The sequence below is a fragment of the Pezoporus wallicus genome, unplaced genomic scaffold, assembly GCF_028554395.1.
Source record: "Pezoporus wallicus isolate ANWC-B61680 ecotype Strahan unplaced genomic scaffold, APGP_CSIRO_Pwel_v1 contig_8488, whole genome shotgun sequence".
In the NCBI taxonomy this organism is placed as follows: domain Eukaryota; kingdom Metazoa; phylum Chordata; class Aves; order Psittaciformes; family Psittacidae; genus Pezoporus; species Pezoporus wallicus.
The window spans coordinates 164,535-181,403 of NW_026641095.1; the positions used below are offsets into that span (position 1 = coordinate 164,535).

The following is a 16,869-nucleotide window of genomic DNA, read 5'->3' on the forward strand; positions in this document are numbered from 1 at the left end:
AAACAGCTGGGGAAGCTCCCCAACCCGCCGTCCGCCAGGCGGAAGCGCTTCTGCTGCCGGAGCCGCCCGAGCGCGGACGGAAACAGCCGAGCTGCCGGCCATGGGCACAGCAGGAGGCAGAGGGAGCCACGTCTGGCTCAGAGCTCGGGTCCGTTCCCGAAAGGATGGGATCAGGATGGCCCAGCTAAAGTTCAGTTTATTAAACGCACGTTGCCACCCGTGCGCTGGGCTGCATCCTGCAGAGAGCACGTGGGAGCCGGGGGCTGCATCATCCTGTAAGGGGAGAAGCTGTGTGGGGGGTGCTTATGTTGGACACTTGGTGTGGAGCAGGAGGCTTGCCTTGCCTGCTTCCGTGATCTTTTTACACGTCCTTCTCCGTGTTCCCGAATAGGGTATTTACAAGTTGGTTATTGCTCCAGTACGTCTGCAGGTGTTTGCTTTCAGGGTGCGAGCTGGCTGGCATGGAAAGCCAAAGCCTGAGACACGTAATGAACAGGGTCACGGAGCAGTGTTTTCCCACTGGGGTGGATATCTCGTTTGCCATCAGGTTGACCCAACTCATTCTACTGAGCACAAAGGGTGCAAACACCACGCTACAGTGAAATGCCTGCCCTCCCTAAAGGAAGGCTCGCACGCTGATGGGGATGATGGGGACGTGTGTCTACGTGCGTCTGGGGGTCCCAGGGAGCCTTTGAAGGAGCACAGACCATGCTCACCATCCTCATTCCGATCTTGCTGCCCTGCTGTGCGCTGCTGCTATCTCCTCAGGATGAAAGCTGGCTCCATCTGTCTCTTCCGTTTCACAGGGCGCTGTGCTAACCCTCCTGACACCCAGACCATCTTTGGTATGAGGCTCTGTCTTATCGCAGCCTGAGTAGATAGAGCCATGGGCTCTCCTTAGGGTGGGGGATTCCTTTCACCCCTCCTCAGAGCCTGCTGCACTTCAAGCAAAGCATCCAAACTATAAAAGGACAGAGTGCTGGCTCTTATCTTGGGACATAAGACTCCTCCAGTCCTGCAGTGCAGGCCTGCTCATGGGGCCAATCACTCCCTGGTGTCCACACGTCTGTGGGGCTAAAACCACTTGCTCCTTGGGATCCTTGGCTTTTCCAGAGCAGGAGGTAGGGCATGGAGTACGGGGTATAGAGCTGTATGGAGGTATATCCTGTGCCTGTTCAAGTGCGCCATTCCAACCTGCGTCTGTGCAAAGCAGCTCTGCTTTAGCCTAAAGAGACAGAGCAGGTCCCCAAAGTCCAGCGTGGCTGGCTGCTACCCCAAGGGTGCTTCGGAGGGTGGATTTCACAGCTCTCACCATTTTCCCTAGTGCTGTCATTTGCCACTGCTCTCTTTCACTCTGTCGCTTTGGTTTTCATTTACAGGGTGAAGAACACTCCTGTCTGCACAGGAGCTGGAGGCTCAAAGACAAAGCATTGTCCTTTCTCACCCTTCATGGTGATCCTTTCCCAGGTTGAAGCAGAAATAATACATTAAAGAGGCGAGATACTCAGATTCTCCCTAATCGAAGCTGTAGAAATAACCACAGGCAGGAGCTAAAATCTGATGATGGCATCTCTAAACAGCTTGTGTTGCTTTTGGTGAGCGTTTGAATCACAGTGGGAATAGAAAGCAGCTGTTACTCAATCACTGCACAGAAACACACAAGTGGCAGCAGAAGTCAGCTCCATCAGAGCAAAACACCTTCAATTTCTGATCAAAGTCCTGGAGCCAGGACACTGGGGTAAGAACCAAATCAAAGGAAGATGTTTTCTGCTCCCAGGTGTGCGTCTCAGTTACCTGCCGTGAATTATTCACCGCTTGGAAGGATGCTTCGATGGGTTCTTTGCAGGTAGGAACAGAGACAGAGCCCCCAGAGCTCCAGCCAGCTGCTGCCTCTCTGCTTGGAGAGGAACCATCCTGGAGCCCTGTCCTGGCTGGGCTCCATCCCAGGCAGGACACTGCCCACACTGCAGGGACCTGTTGCTTCCCCATTTTCCTCCCCCCTCACTGGTTCATCAGGACTCAGCTTCCTGGAAATCAACCTTCAAAACTGGACTTTGGGGCCTGTTGATGGTGTACAGAAATTAATGCTTTTCATGTCTTCCCTGGTGGTTTGGGGTGGTTTGGTTTCTAAGGGGCCTCTGGCCTTTTCTGGCTGGGACAGGCCTTATGTTGATGAAGGAGAGGTCCCTGTTGGTCTCTCCTGTGACTGGGACAGTGGCAGGGCTAAGCAGGTGCCCCTTTACTCCACCTCTGCTCCTGTGGACCTGGAGGGGATGCTCTTGGGGCAGCATGTTGTAGGGTAGATGGGCTAAAGGGCTGGAAAAGGGCTGGGTTTAGGGCACAGGGGAGGTGAAGAGCATCCCAAGAAGAGGGGAGAAGAACAATTGGATGCAACTTGTCCCTCTTGCTCTCTTTGCTCCATCATCAAGATGTGGCCAGATCGCACCCCAGCTCCTGCTCCCACATGGGGGTAGGCAAAGACCCTCACTGTTTCCTCACACCTAATGGTCATAAACCTGCCCTTTTCCCCTCTCTGTGGGAGCATCCTGCCGTCTCAGGTGGAGACCAAGAAGTCTCTTCCATCTACCACTTCAATGAGCAGCAAAAGCAAAGCAGAGATACCATGTGAGGGAAGAAGGATGGAATTTAATGAGCCAAATGTCACAGAAAAAAAGACTGAACAGAATAACTGAAGGGTTAAACCCAAGCTGCAGAGGTCTCATTGTCCACCGAGGCTCAGGCACACGCTCGTGGGGGCCAGCTCTCCGTGGTGGCACATCTGCAGATGCGTGACATCCAGGGTGGAAGGGACACGGATGGAGGGATCTCGCTGCTTGTGGTGCTCGGGTGGGTTCCAACATTGCTGAGAGCTGGGGGACAAGAGCAGGAGAGGGCTTAGCACAGGGAATCTTTGAGCTGAGAGGGAATGTCCATAGCCGTAATCCCAGTTACACCAGTTACATCCCAGTTACACCAGTTACATGCCAATGGGCTCGTATGGAGTTAAGCTTTCAAGCAGCATTTGCCACCCAAGCACCTGTGCTGCTGAGCTGGTGAACAGGAACTGGGGAGAAAAGGATTCAAACCCAGATGAAAAGGATGCTGAACATTCAAAGTTCAGAGTTCTCTGTCCCCACTTTAACCTTCTGATGGCTAAAGAGGTTTGTAGAGAGGAAAACAGAGGGGTTAAAGTGTTTCATTTGTATATTTAGCAGTATCTGGAGGGGAGGCTGGGACTAGCTCTTATAACTTGGATTTCCTTTTAAACTGCATAGATTTCAGAGGGATTGTTCACCCTGTTTCTTTGTTTTCCTCAGGCAAGACTTTGAGGACCACAAAAAGCTTAACAAGCATCACTGGGACATTTCCCATCTTCTTTCTAACGGGAATGGGAATGTTCAGAAATTCCCTTGTTTAAGTGTTTCGCCTTTCCTTAGCATCAACTCATTCACTGCTGCAGGGGTTTCAGTGCTTCCTCCCGCTGGTGCCCACTTCCTGGTGGCTTAGAAAACGTAGCCCCATAAACCACAGCAACCTCTTTGTTACCAGCACGATTAACCAGGCCACGACGGACAGTGACAGGCTTGATGCTGTGCTCCGTAGACGACACAAGTTACCCGTGAGGTTTGTTATCATGAACACAGGTTCTGGTGCTTTCAGAGCTGGGATTGTTCCAGTTTCAGACACCACAAACTCACCTGAAGTTTCTCCTTTCAGCCAGACATGATGTGCTTGACGAAAGCTGGGGAGAAAAGGAGGAATGAGCATGGGAGGTCAAAGGATGTGAGCTGTGGTGGGGCAGGCAGAGCCTGGGGCACCCCAGGGACAAAGGGGATGAGTGATGCCAGGGCTGAGATTTCACCTTCTGTTCCTACCTTCCCAAAGGCCTCTTGGGGACGAGCCAGAGCCAACATCCTCAGTTTGCCAAGGGAAATAGGCCAAGGGAAATTGGTCCCCTCTTTTCCTCAAGGCTCCCCAATTTTAGGGGTTCCCAGATTTAACCACCATTTTCACCCTCTTGGAGCCAGATTCCCAAATGGCCCCAGCTTGCCTCTGCTCTGAAAGGTGCTGGCTTTGTTTGTTAGCTCACAAGAAAGCGGTGGAAAACTGGGGATAAACCCTTGGGAACGTGCCTTCTTCAGCTGGAAGTCACTGCCCCGGCCACCGTGTCCCCAGCCCAGCTGACTCGTCTCACAGCTCTCCTTGGAGAAGCTTTGGAAGACGGTCCCTATCTCCCTCTCAGTGACCACCAGTGTCCTCCCAGAGGGCCCATTTTGCGCCCTAAGCCAAGAGAACCGTGTTTGAGATGGTCTCGACGGGAATCTGCTGCTCCTACCTTCATAGTTGATACAGCCATTGGCATCTTCTTGCCCTGCCATCAGCTGCTCCACCTCGCTTTCTGTCATCTTCTCTCCTGGAGGATGATGGAGAGGTGAGGGAAGGGCTCTCAGCCCCCCAGGACCTTCCTGTCCTTTTCCCAGAGAGCCAAAGTCCCCAGAGGAAGGAAAAAGGGATTTAAAAGGAGCTGTGTGACACCCCAGGTTGGGGCATGCTGCTGGAGAGAGGATTGCTGCAGTGATTGTCTGATAACTGAGGATGCTATGGCCTCTCCATCTCACCTGGATCATGCATGAAGTGGTGAGGTGGAAAAGGCCACATATTCAGGAGCCATTAATGAAAGCCTACGAGCAGCAGAGTCAAAAGGGTCTCTTTGATGCATGAGGCCACCCAAGTAACCCAAGCCATTAGGGGTGGCCTGTGTCCTGCTGCCCAGCCCAGGGCCAGCCCGTACCCAGTGTGACCAGCACATGGCGCAGCTCGGCGCCCATCACCATGCCATTGCCCTCCTTGTCAAAGACACGCAGCCCTTCCACAAAGTCCTCGAAGGTGCCCTGCTCCTTGGTGCGGGTGAAGTGCTGCAGGATGGGCAGGAAGGCCTCGAAGTCCAGCAGCTTCGTGTTCATTTCTGGAAGGGGAGGAGGAGATGGGGTCAGAGATGAAACCTCCATAGGCTGAAATCAGCCTCTGAGCACTTAACCTTCCTGGTCTTGTGTGAGTACAGGAGAGAAGCACCCCAAGGTGGTGGGACTGTTGGTACTTGAGATTGGAAGATCCCCATGAGGAGTAAAGTGCTAACACCTGGGGACCGCACACAGACCACTGATAGCAGCAGGGAGATCCTGTGCCACCAAGGCCATGCAGCTGCACTGGAACCAGCCAGGTTCACACCAGCTCAGGATGTGGTCTGCGGAGCACCCATTGCCACCATCCCTGGGTGAGGAGCGCTCCCTTATGTCTACTCCCTTAAGACTACGCCTTCTGTCACCCGTAGCACAGGGAAGGGTAGTGAAGGAACGAGGCCTCTCTGCCTCATTTCCTTCATCTCACTGGGTTCTTCCTAAAGGGGACATAATCCTCCACTTGCTGCCAGGAGGCACAGGGATTACTTGTCCCACCATGTCCCCGCTGCCCCACTTTGCTCTCACCTTCTGCTTTGGGCTTGCCCAGCACCTTCAGGACCTCTGCATTGGTGGGGTTGTGGCCAAGCGCCCGTAGGACATCCCCACACTGGGCATAGGAGATCTGCATGGCCCCGGCGGGCGTCCGGTCAAACAGGCTGAAGGCTTCTTTGAACTCTGTGCATGAGAAGAGCCCAGCTGTCCCTTCCTTTCCATGCAGGGCCCGCTCCCCACCCCGCTGGAGCAAGGAAAAGACGGACACATGCATGGTGGGTGCCCTCCTGCTGCATCCCCATGGTCCCCACCACACCCCATGGCTCTGCTGGCACCCCCAGCCAGGCAGACACAGCACAGGGTTGGCTGCGTTCGTTTGGGGAAGGGCGGCCGTGTCCATCCCAGCCTTGCAGACCACGGGAAGGATGCAGGAGATTCATTCCCAAGCTTGTTCCCATAGCACCCAGAGCTGTGGGTTTCTTGTCCGTGGCACCGATGAATTCCAGGTTCTGGCCCATCTTCTTCATAGCATCCAGCAGTAGTCACTCAAAGCAGAGCATTGCTTCTCCTGCTGTTGGGTGGGATGAGGTGTTCGCAGTCTCCATGGAGCGATGGAGACATCACGGTCAGGTAGGCATCCCCTCGTGTTTGGTGGGAATCCTGGCCCAGGGATTGCTCCTTGCCTTGGATTTACTCCTTTTCTACTTGGCATCTTTATATCTTCTGCTGAGCCTCACCCTCCCATGGACCACGTCCCCTTGTCCGTGTCCCCGTAATCCTGTCCATAGTCCGTCCCCCCCCGTGCTGCTGTTATGCTGCTTGTCCTCACGATGGCTCCATCCCTGCACATGAGATCCCTCCATAGGGCATGTTGAGGGAGGGACATCCCTCACTGTGAGGCCCTGGCCACGAGGCATCCCTGTGAGGGTGCTCAGTCCCCTCCTGACCACCTGGAGCCATGGGAGCACATCACATACTGGGGGACATCGCTGCAGGTTAAATCCGAACGTCTTCACATTTTAACTTGCTCACGTTCCCACTGGCCCTGTTCTCCTTCCCAAAGCTGGTTTGGGGCCAAGCCTGCAGGATCCTGTGTCTCCTCCTCCCAGTCTCCACACCAGGATCTGCCCTCACATCTCATCCCTCCCATACTCTGTACAGAGGCATGAAGAGATGAGGAATCCCAATCCCAGCTCAGTCCCTGCATCGCCAGAGGCTGCTCCTCCCACACGAATCCGGCTTTGAACCAGGCTCCATCCCTCACCATGAATGGAAAAATACCTTTTCCCTGCCTGAAGCAAGGACTGTCCCCTTCAACTGGGGCACCCTCAGTGCAGGGTAGGGAGCCAGGGTCCATTTATTGCTCCCAACAGCCCTAGCTAAATCCCTTTGCTGCTCCCAGCATTGCTCCCATCTCCATCAGCTGCCTCCTCCCTTCCCCATCTCCTTTCCATCCTGATGCTGGGGGTTTGATGTGAGGGGCCTTGGCCTTTATGTCTGCTGTGAAAAGCTACCTGGGAAAAGGACTCCCCATTCCTAATGGCATCCCTGGGAAAAGGTGAAGTCTGCACTTACCTTCAATCTGCTCTGCAGTGAACTCAATCTGTCGGGAGAACAGAGCCAGGCATCAGTGTTACGTTATGGACAGGGCTCTCCCCTGCATTTGAACTTCTCCACAGTCAGGTGGAAAGGATGCTGTTTTCAGGATGCTTGATCCTTAGTTCAAGTGATTAAACACCCTCCGCACTGAGCCTGCTCTAAATAACGCCCCTGCCACACCTCTGGCTTAAATACGTGACTAAAACCTGGGGAATCATGGAAAACCAAGCTCCCATTGTGCTGATTTGGCTAAAAGATGCTTTCAGGTGGAGGAGACAACACAGGCAGCCAGATGCTTCAGGATGGAGGCAGTGGGTGGCTGCTGGGACCCTGACACAGGGGGGAAGATTGAAACATCCCCATAGCCAGGACAGCATCCCTCCCAGCCCTGTGCAGCAACACATCCCTCCCAGCCCTGTGCAGCAACACATCCCTCCCAGCCCGCTGCATCAACAGCCCGCTGCATCAACACATCCGTCCCAGCCCTGTGCATCAACGCATCCCTCCCAGCCCGCTGCATCAACACATCCCTCCCAGCCCGCTGCATCAACACATCCCTCCCAGCCCGCTGCATCAACACATCCGTCCCAGCCCGCTGCTCCAATGCAATGTGCTCGTCCTGCCCTCCCAGCCCTGGCTCTCAGCCTGGCGCATCGCACTGCCCATGCCCATGCCCATGCCTGCAGATGAGAGGCACCAAGGGAGACGGGGACATCTCCATCCCTCTCTCACCTTCACGCTCTTGGGATCAAAGGCAGGCTCTCGGGGGGGCTCCGGGGCTGGAGCTGTTTTGGCCGCTTCCTTCTTGGGGTCAGGTTTCTTGATTGGCATCGTGCTGGGGCTGTGTGAAGGGGCAGGGATGGGTCCTGCTGCCCAGGGAAGCCACTGAACCGAGGATGAAAGGCAAAGGCTGCTCCTTCCCTTATATACAAGCCCCGTGCTCACCCCGCAGGGGCAGGCCAGCTGCTGGAGCAACTGCTACTTACTATAAAAGGAAGAAAACTCAAACGAGAGGGGCCCCAACTTGACAATTGCCCATTGTCATCAGCTCCCGGCACGGCCAAGCCACCAGACACCCCCCAGCCACCACAGCGGGGACGTGGCCCCCCCAGCACCTGCGCCGGGTGGGCTGCACGGGGGCTGCTGGCTGAATGAGCGCTGAAAGCCTAAACTCGATCCGCCCCGGGTGCCTGGCAGGGAAGCAGCGACGCGGGGCTGATGGAGCTGCCGTGATGCCCATGGGGAAAGCACGCCTGGTTTTAGGCAGGCCTCAAGGGCAAGCGCTGCAGAGCCCTTTGTGACCCTGGGGTTTAGGAAGGGCCGCTGCACAGGAGCTCAGTCCTCGCTGCATGAGCCCCTGGCCTCGTGCTCAGGGGCTGGTTTATCCCCATTGCTCCCCAGGGATGAGCTTGTGCCTTGGAATAGGTGCGGGTGAGGAGCTGTGCTCACCTCCGGGGGACAGCTAAGGAGGGTAATGCAAACGAAGGGTAAAGCCAGGCACTTAATTCATCAGCTCAGGACCTTTCACAGCGCTGCGCTGCTCATCATAGAACCATAGAACCATGGAATGGTTTGGGTTGGAAAGGGCCTTAGGATCATCCAGGTCCAGTCTGCTGCTCACGCTCCTTTTGGTGCAGCCCCGCACATGGGTGGTTTCTGGGCTCAGGTGCACACTACCAGCTCACATTCAGTTTCTCATCAACCAACAGCCCGAGTTCTTCTCAGGGATGCTCCGGATCACTCCTCTGCCCGACCTGTAGCTGTGTTATCCCATGCACCCCAAAACCTGCAGGGCAGCATGGGCCGTACCATCTCCTTTCAGCTCCTCTCCAGGCACTGGACAGGCTCTGGTGGGAGATGCTCCTGCTCTCACCCTCCTCTCCCAACTGCTTGAAGGCCTGCAGAAGATGCAGAAGAGGTCATCGGGGTTCAGCATTCCCAGAAATGGGGCTTGAGGGTTACACTGAGGCATCTAAACAAACCTGCAGCCTCATTGCTCCAGCCAGCGCTGGCTTCAATTGCGCTGCAGGGACCGTCACAAGCCACTGGGTGGACCAGGATCCTGCGAGATGCTGCTGGGCCCCGTGCGAGAGCTGCGAGGTCTCGGTGCTGGCTGGAGCCTGAGCCATTCTGTACGTATATCTATACACACACTTCATCGATGTACGTATTGAAATATAGTTTATAGATGGATATAGAAAAATGCATTTGGATTTGTCTTTTCAGGTGGTTGAGTCAGGCTGGTTCAGGTTGTGTTGCATTGCAGCGGCTCAGGCTTGGCATGACCGGCTGGGTCTAATCCTGCTCTTTTGGAGCTACTGCAGGGCTGGGAGTGAAGGGAACTGCTCGAGCCATCACGAGCTGGGTCATGGGGGTCTTTCAGGGGGAGGAAACAGCAGCAAACTGCTGTCTGCCATCACCTGAGGGCTGCTCGCGTGGGTTCGGGGCTGGATGGGAGTCATTTGCAGTGATTGCTTTCCCGAGCGCTCCATAATAAAGCAAATCATTTAGCAAGAAAAACCCAACATGTTTTGCTAACGGCAAACTCGGATCCGGGGTCAGGTTCTGGGAATCAAATTGCCCCTGAGTGCTGCTGCCTCCCCCTCAGCCAACAGCCACCCATCCCGAGTAAAGAGCAACCTCCCTTTACCCTCAGCTCTGCTCCCTGCAGCTTCAGGGTCAGGAATCAGAACCCAGAAGAGCCTTTACATTAATCCTGCAATTCAGATGCTTCTCCCATCTCTCGCCCTTTGTGCCCGTGCAGCATCTCGATGAGCAGAGCAATGCAGGGCTGGTGTCAGCATCCACCAATGGTCCATGGTAGTGGCTAAACTGGGATGAGGAGAGAGGCAGCTGCCGAGGATGCCACTAATCCCTCCTTGATTTACTGCTGTGGCAGGGAAAGCCACCAAGAGGCTTGTTCTCCTGTTCAACTTAACCAGGGGGAGCACAGCACCTCCTGAGGGCTGCCATTGGGATTTGCTTTGCTCTCTCATCCAGCTGGTAACACCTTCCCTCGCCACAGAGCCCATCACCCCTTGTCCTATCACCACAGTCCCTGATGAAGAGTCCCTCTCCAGCATCCTTGTAGCCCCCTTCAGACACTGGAAGCTGCTCTGAGGTCTCCACACAGCTTCTCTTCTCCAGGCTCAACAGCCCCAGTGTTCTCAGCCTGGCTCCATACGGAAGCTGCTCCAGCCCCTGAGCATCCTTGTGGCCCTAAATGATCCCAAAAGCCACCCACACGGGTGGCATCAGAATGGTCCTGAAAGGCCTGGGACAGCCCTGGGGTGTTCCTGAGGGGATGCAGGTGCCAAGGGACTGCTCTGATGGGGATGTTGTCAGCTGCAATGGGACCAACTCTGAGCTGGTGGGAACTGCTGTCAGGACTGACCGTCTGCCTGCGGTGCCCATTTAGCCTCATCCATGGAGGTTAAAGCTCTTGTGCAGTGAGATCCTTCTGCAAAGCAAACCCACAAAGGCAGGAGGGTACTTGTCCTGGTGGGGAGCACCCCAAAGCGCACCCCAACCCCTAGAGAAGCCAAAGGGTTAAGCTGGCATCTGCCTGAAAGACGTCCCACCCCAGGAGCATCAGTGCCGAGGTGATGCTCACGTGCTTGCACCTGCTGCCCCTCTGCCTCCAGCCACATCGCTGGGGGTCTCCCCACTGTCCTCCAGCTCCTTGGGACCAGTGTGGGGCAGGAGGGGACTGAGCTGCTCGGGGGCAGCGGGGGGATGCTGTGACAGCTGAGAAATGAGCACCAGGCAGCGAGAGGAGTTTCTGAAAGGAGAAGAGGAATCTGCCTTGAATGGAGAGGATTTTAGCACCTAGGGCTGAGCCAATAAACCTCTGCCATCCCCATCCGAGTGGGAATTGTTTGCACACGCTCCGGGAGCTGCTTAAAGCAGGCGGGAGATGGAGAGTGAATAGGAGCAAGGATGATGGGGGGAGAACCACCTTCACCTGGTGAGCCCGTGAGCAGATAGATCCCTATAGCACTGCCAGGACCCCACGGGGGGCAGCAGTGGGGAAGGTGCCCCAGAAGATGCTCTGTCCTGCTGCCCCACAGCCTGGGGCTGGCAGCGCTTCTGCAGCTCAGCATCCCTGAGGTCCATCCCAGTGACACGGTGGGACCATGGAGACGTCCATTCCCAAGGGAGGGATCACAGCACTTCTCCTCTGCTGCTGTCTGCTCAGCTCTGCGCGGGCTCTGGTAAGTCTGCATGGTCCTATGGGCTCCTCTGGTCCTCTCCTGGCTTGAACCCCTGCTGACTGTGCATCCCGCCCCAGCTGCACATCCCACCCCACAGAGCTGCTGGGCAGGAGGGGAGGGAGAGCATCTCTGCTCCTGCTAAAGCTTCCACAGCCATGGAGACACCACAACGGGGTCATTTTCCCATTGCTTGGATGCATCCAGGGCCGGGTTCGCTGCCTCAGAGGCACTGGGGGAACAGAAGGGGGGGGGTGGTGGTGGTGATTTATAGTCAGCTCTTGCTGATGGACCCCCAGGACCCCCAGTCCTGCTCCGTGCCCCCCACCAGCAACAGACGCTGCCTTGAAGAGCATGGATGGGACCTCAGGGTCTCCTCTGTGGGGCAGGATTTGGCCATGGGCAGTCCAGCAGCCAACGTGAACCCCCTGCATCCTGACTCCTCTGTGCTTCCAAAGCTGCAGCCCTGTGTGGGCAATGGGGACATCCAGCCCCACCGGTGGGGTGGGCAAGAAGCCCCACACCACCCATGTCCATGTGTTTCTCAGTGGACCATGGACAGGGTGACGGGGCTCATGGTCAGCTTCAGCCTTGCAAGAGGGAAGAACAAGAGCAGGAGGCTTTTCTCTTCCCCACCATTGTGTTTGAGCCTACTCAAAGCCACACAAACACGCGAGGGTTGGGAGAGCATCCATCAGCTTTGCCTGCCAGCACATTCATGTTCCATGTGTCCTGGCTTCCCTGCCTGCCTTTGCCTCACTTCTAACCCCGAGGTTGGTCCTGCTCCATGCTGTGAGTCAGTGGCTGAGAGCAGCAAAGGCCAGCAGAGCACCAGCCCCGTGCCAGGAGGTTCCTGGAGCATCCCTGGAGCCCCCTGCCAGGCTGCTGGAGGTGGCATCACATCAGCCTTGTCCTGGCAGGTGGACCCCGACGATGTTCTCACGAAGGAAGAGCAGATCTACCTGCTGGTGGAAGCCAAGGAGAGGTGTCAGAGGGACATAAAAGCCCAGCTGGAGATGATCCAAGGTAGTGCCCATCCCTGCGCGTGGGTCAGCAGGCCCCAGCACACACCGTGGGCAATGCTGTTCCCTCGGACGGGAGAGCATGGAGCTTGAGGGTTTGGGGAGATCCTGGCAGCCTGGGTGCGATTGGGTGCTGCTCACACAATCCCAGCCTGGTTTGGGTTGGAAGGGACCTTAAAGCTCACCCAGCTCCGACCCCTGCCGTGGGCAGGGACCCCTTCCATAGAGCAGCTTGCTCCAAGCCCTGCAGGCCGGGGCGATGCTTGCAGCGCGTTTCCCTTGGGGGAGCTGGAGGATGCTGGGTCCCTGTTCGGAGGTGGGAGCTGCCTCCTTGCTCTTTGACCAGACACCAGCTGCCTTCCAGAGTGGGATGGGATCATCTGCTGGCCAAAGGGCTCCCCCAGCCAGGAGGTGTCGGTGCCCTGCCCCGACTACATCTACGACTTCAACCATCAAGGTAAGAGCTTGGACCCGAGCAGGGAGAGCCCCTCAGCACCCCCCCACCAGCAGGGATGTGCTTCCCCCGGGTCTGTCTGCCGCCGCAGCGCCCATCGCCCTTCCCAGGTCATGCCTACCGGTACTGCAGCTCCTCGGGGACCTGGGCCATGGCTCTCAGCATCAACAAGACCTGGGCCAACTACACCGAGTGCGCTCTGCTCTTCTCCTCCGAGAGCCGGAGCCGTGAGAAGGTGACTTCGCTCCCTGGGAATAGGGCTTGGGAGAGTTCAAGGCCAGCTTGGATGGGGCGTGGAGCAGGCTGCTCTGGTGTGAGGGGTCCCTGCGCGTGGAACGGGGTGAGCTTTAAGGTCCCTTCCACCCCAAACCATTCCATGGCTCTGTGATTCCAGGAGGTGTTTGACCGCCTGCACCTGATGTACACCATCGGCTACTCCATCTCCCTGGCCTCCCTCACTGTTGCAGTCTGCATCCTGTCGTACTTCAAGTAAGGAGAAGCCAAAATCTCATCCCCATGAGAGAGAGCCCTCCTCTCCCGAGAACCCTCCTCTCTGCACACACAACCCTCTGATGGGAACAGGAACCGGCCCCAAACCCCAGCCCAAAGCACCCCCAGTATGACCAGTTCCACCCTACTATTGAGGCTGTGGATGCCCCACTTGCCTCCAGGTCTGTTTTCTGTGCCCGTGGGAGGGTTGACACCTTGGAGCTCACCATGTCCCCCATGCAATGAGCTCGTTGGGCAGCTGGGGCTGGGCTCGTGTCACATCCCTTCTCCATAGGCGCCTGCACTGCACACGCAACTACATCCACGTCCACCTCTTCGCCTCCTTCATCTGCCGGGCGGTGAGCATCTTCGTGAAGGACACGGTGCTCTACTCGGGCACCGTGGGCACGGAGATGGAGAAGATGCGGGAGGAGGACTTCAGGGCAGAAATGGGTCCTTCCCCAGGACACTGGAGCCACCTGGCAAGTGTGGAGGCAGGATCAGGGGGAAAGGGGATGGAAGGTGCAAGGGGATGTGGGTGGATGCTCCCAGCTCGGGGCTGCGCTGCTCAGGGGAGGGATGAAGGGCAACCTGCAGCTCTGCCCACCCTGGTGCCACAGCAGGCAAAGGACTTCAGTGTGGCCTGGTATGGGAAGCACCTTTCCTATGGGAGATGTAGAGCCACGGCGCTGGAACAGCCCAGGGGAGATGGGCACAGCCTGGGGCTTGCTGGTCAGGTTTTGCTTTCAGGGCACAGCCTGATATGGGCACTTCCCTGCCTCCGTGTCCACAGGTGGGCTGCAAGGTGGCGGTGACTCTCTTCCTCTATTTTCTGGCCACCAACCACTACTGGATCCTAGTGGAAGGGCTCTACCTGCATAGCCTGATCTTCATGGCCTTCCTCTCCAACAAGAGCTACCTGTGGGTCCTCATCATCATTGGCTGGGGTAAGCACGGACCCCAGAGCTGAGAGCAGCTGGGAGCTGTGGCATCACAGTGGCACAGGACGCCCAAGGCAGGGCAGTGGGATGCAGACCAGACCTGTGCTGGTCTGCAAAGGTGATGCTTCATCCCTGCTCCTCACCGTGCTTCCTGCCCCTCCAGGTCTCCCTGCTGTGTTTGTGTCCATCTGGGCCAGCGTCAGGGCCTCCCTGGCTGATACACAGTACGTGGGTCCACCTCCAACAGCCCTTTGGGGAGGGGAAGGCTGGTGGCAAATGCCAGCAGAATGAACTGAGCAGGAAGAGCGAGAGGAGTGAGCACACCGTGAGGCTTGTCCATCAAACTGACAGGGACCCAGAGAAACAATGGTTGTAGCGTGGCTGCTGCTGTGTCAAGACTTACACAAAGGGAGTGAAGGGAGGATGGGGATGTTGGTTATGGGGTAAAGAGAGCCATCAGCTGGCAATGTTCCCGGCCAGGTTCCTCCAGGATGTTTCTTTCTGGGTGTCTCCAGGTGCTGGGATCTCAGCGCAGGGAACATGAAGTGGATTTATCAGGTCCCCATCTTGGCCGCCATTGTGGTAAGAATCCCATGGCTGAATCCCCCAATCCCTTTTGGGGTAGGGGCTGGATAGAGGCCCAGAGCTGTTCGCTTGTGGTCCCTGAGGTTGTGCCTGCAGCCCCTCCGGCACGCGGCGACGCAGAGGGATGCAGGGACACCGCTCCCTGCCCACAGCATCGCCTCCGCTCACCCACAGCTGCCTCTCCTCGTGCCGGGGGGCTGCTGGGGCAGGCCCATGCTGGCTGTGGGCAATAGAAGCACAGTGGGGGGCTGTTGGCAGGTGAACTTCTTCCTCTTCCTCAACATCGTCCGGGTTCTGGCCTCCAAGCTCTGGGAGACGCACGCGGGGAAGCTGGACCCCCGGCAGCAGTACAGGCGAGCACTGGAACCGCAGCCCCTGCCCCTGCCCCGGTGCGGCTCCGCCGCTGCCTCTCAGGCTGATTCTGGGAGCATTTCTCCTCTCAGGAAGCTGCTCAAGTCCACGCTGGTGCTGATGCCCCTTTTCGGGGTCCATTACGTGGTGTTCATGGCCATGCCCTACACCGAAGTCTCCGGGGTCCTGTGGCAGATCCAGATGCATTACGAGATGCTCTTTAACTCCTCTCAGGTATTCCGAACACCCAGCAATGCTCATCCCAGGAGCGGGGAGGCACACGTGGGGTGGCCCAGCTCAAACCTCACCTCTGTCTCTTTTGGCAGGGTTTCTTTGTGGCTTTTATCTACTGCTTTTGCAACGGGGAGGTAAGTTGGAAGCGTGAGCTCCCTGGCGCAGCCTCTTTGGGGCTGGGGAAGTCAACCTGGAACCCCCAGGCTGGGAAAAAGCTTGGATCCATCCCTCTCAGTAGGATTTGATTTTAGGCTCCCTAACGGAGCAGTGTGCTCCAGTGGAAGGGGTCCCTGCCCGTGGCAGGGGGTTGGAGCTGCATGAGCTTTAAGGTCCCTTCCAACCCAAACCAGGGTGGGATTTGGAAGGGGGGGAATTCCTTGGGGAAGGAACAGACACCAGCAGCCACCTCTGATCTCTCCCTCAGGTGCAGGCAGAGATCAAGAAAGCCCATTTCCGGAGGAGCTTGGCGCTGGACTTCAAGCAGAAGGCTCGTGCCACCAGCGCAGTGGGGAGCTACTGCTATGGGGGGCTGAGCTCCCACCCCACCACCAGCTTCAGCACCAGCCTGGTGGGGCGAGGAGCAGGGAGCACCCAGCAGCGGGGGTTGCTGCTGCCGGCCCGGGCCAGCCTCCCGGGCTGTATCCCCAGCTCCTTCGCCTCCGATAACTTTGTGCCCTGTGCGACCCAGGAGATGAGCCAGAGACCTGGGGGGGGAACCACAGGGGATCCAACAGACCTGGATCAGGGTCACCCCAACCTCACCAAAATGCTGGAGACGATGCTGTGAAGCGGACGGAGGGTTTCCCATCTGGGCATCCAGCTGTGACTGGGAAGATGCTGATCCTCACACTTTTATGCTTGCATGGAGAGCTGAGATAGGGAACAATCCAGTTCCCTTCCCTCACAGGCAGTGTGCAAAGGCACCATGTGGCTCTACCTACCTGGCCTGTAAAGGAGCAGCTGGTTCAGAACCTCATTTCCTTCCACACACCAGTGACTGATGTACGTGATGTCTGTGCATGCAAAGCCTTGAATCATCCCCAGGAAACACCTCAACGGTCCAGAAGGTGACTTCAGCTCCAGTGTGTATAAAGCTGATTCAACGAGCCCATAGTCTGACTCCCCAGTGTAACACCTACATCGCACAGCCTGGCGCTGTGTAGAGCTGTTCTGCAGCTCATCCTGCCCTTAACTGCATCCTTGTGCAGCTCGCAGCCGTGGTAAAGCAGGAACAGGGAGCATGAGGATACTGCAGCAGATCCCAGCATCCACTGGGATCAATGGGCTCAGTCACCAGGCCAAGCTGCATGGGCTGGGATGGGCGCAGTGCAATGCTGGGTCCACCCTTGGCTTTCCAGCACCATCATCCATGAACACATGGGCTACTGCATGCGAAAGGCTCAGCCCTCTGGTCTTGAAAGTGAATGAAGACATGGTCTGTGTGGTCTGCTCCCATCCCTGAACTCCATCAGGGACTTGGTGATTGCTGGAGGGCAGCGGAGGGTGCCAAGGGCTGGAAGCACATCCATG

General features: G+C 56.9%; 2 protein-coding genes across 2 annotated transcripts; one reads left to right on the forward strand and one right to left on the reverse strand.

Annotated features, from left to right (window-relative positions):
- Positions 1 to 2,622: 2,622 nt before the first annotated feature.
- Positions 2,623 to 8,145, reverse strand: MYL4 (myosin light chain 4). Its single transcript, XM_057422003.1, has 7 exons — positions 7,785 to 8,145; positions 7,029 to 7,056; positions 5,487 to 5,636; positions 4,793 to 4,966; positions 4,337 to 4,414; positions 3,699 to 3,742; positions 2,623 to 2,870 (listed from the first exon to the last, which is right to left on the reverse strand). Exons 1-6 carry the CDS (start codon positions 7,881 to 7,883, stop codon positions 3,714 to 3,716), a joined length of 558 nt encoding a protein of 185 aa, XP_057277986.1. The 5' UTR covers positions 7,884 to 8,145; the 3' UTR covers positions 2,623 to 2,870; positions 3,699 to 3,713.
- Positions 8,146 to 11,188: 3,043 nt separating this feature from the next.
- On the forward strand, positions 11,189 to 16,126 carry LOC130606044 (parathyroid hormone/parathyroid hormone-related peptide receptor-like). Its single transcript, XM_057421963.1, has 13 exons — positions 11,189 to 11,266; positions 12,184 to 12,289; positions 12,632 to 12,742; positions 12,850 to 12,974; positions 13,134 to 13,228; positions 13,524 to 13,710; positions 14,022 to 14,175; positions 14,333 to 14,393; positions 14,685 to 14,751; positions 15,013 to 15,107; positions 15,198 to 15,339; positions 15,432 to 15,473; positions 15,764 to 16,126. Exons 1-13 carry the CDS (start codon positions 11,189 to 11,191, stop codon positions 16,124 to 16,126), a joined length of 1,626 nt encoding a protein of 541 aa, XP_057277946.1.
- The last annotated feature ends 743 nt before the right edge of the window (positions 16,127 to 16,869 follow it).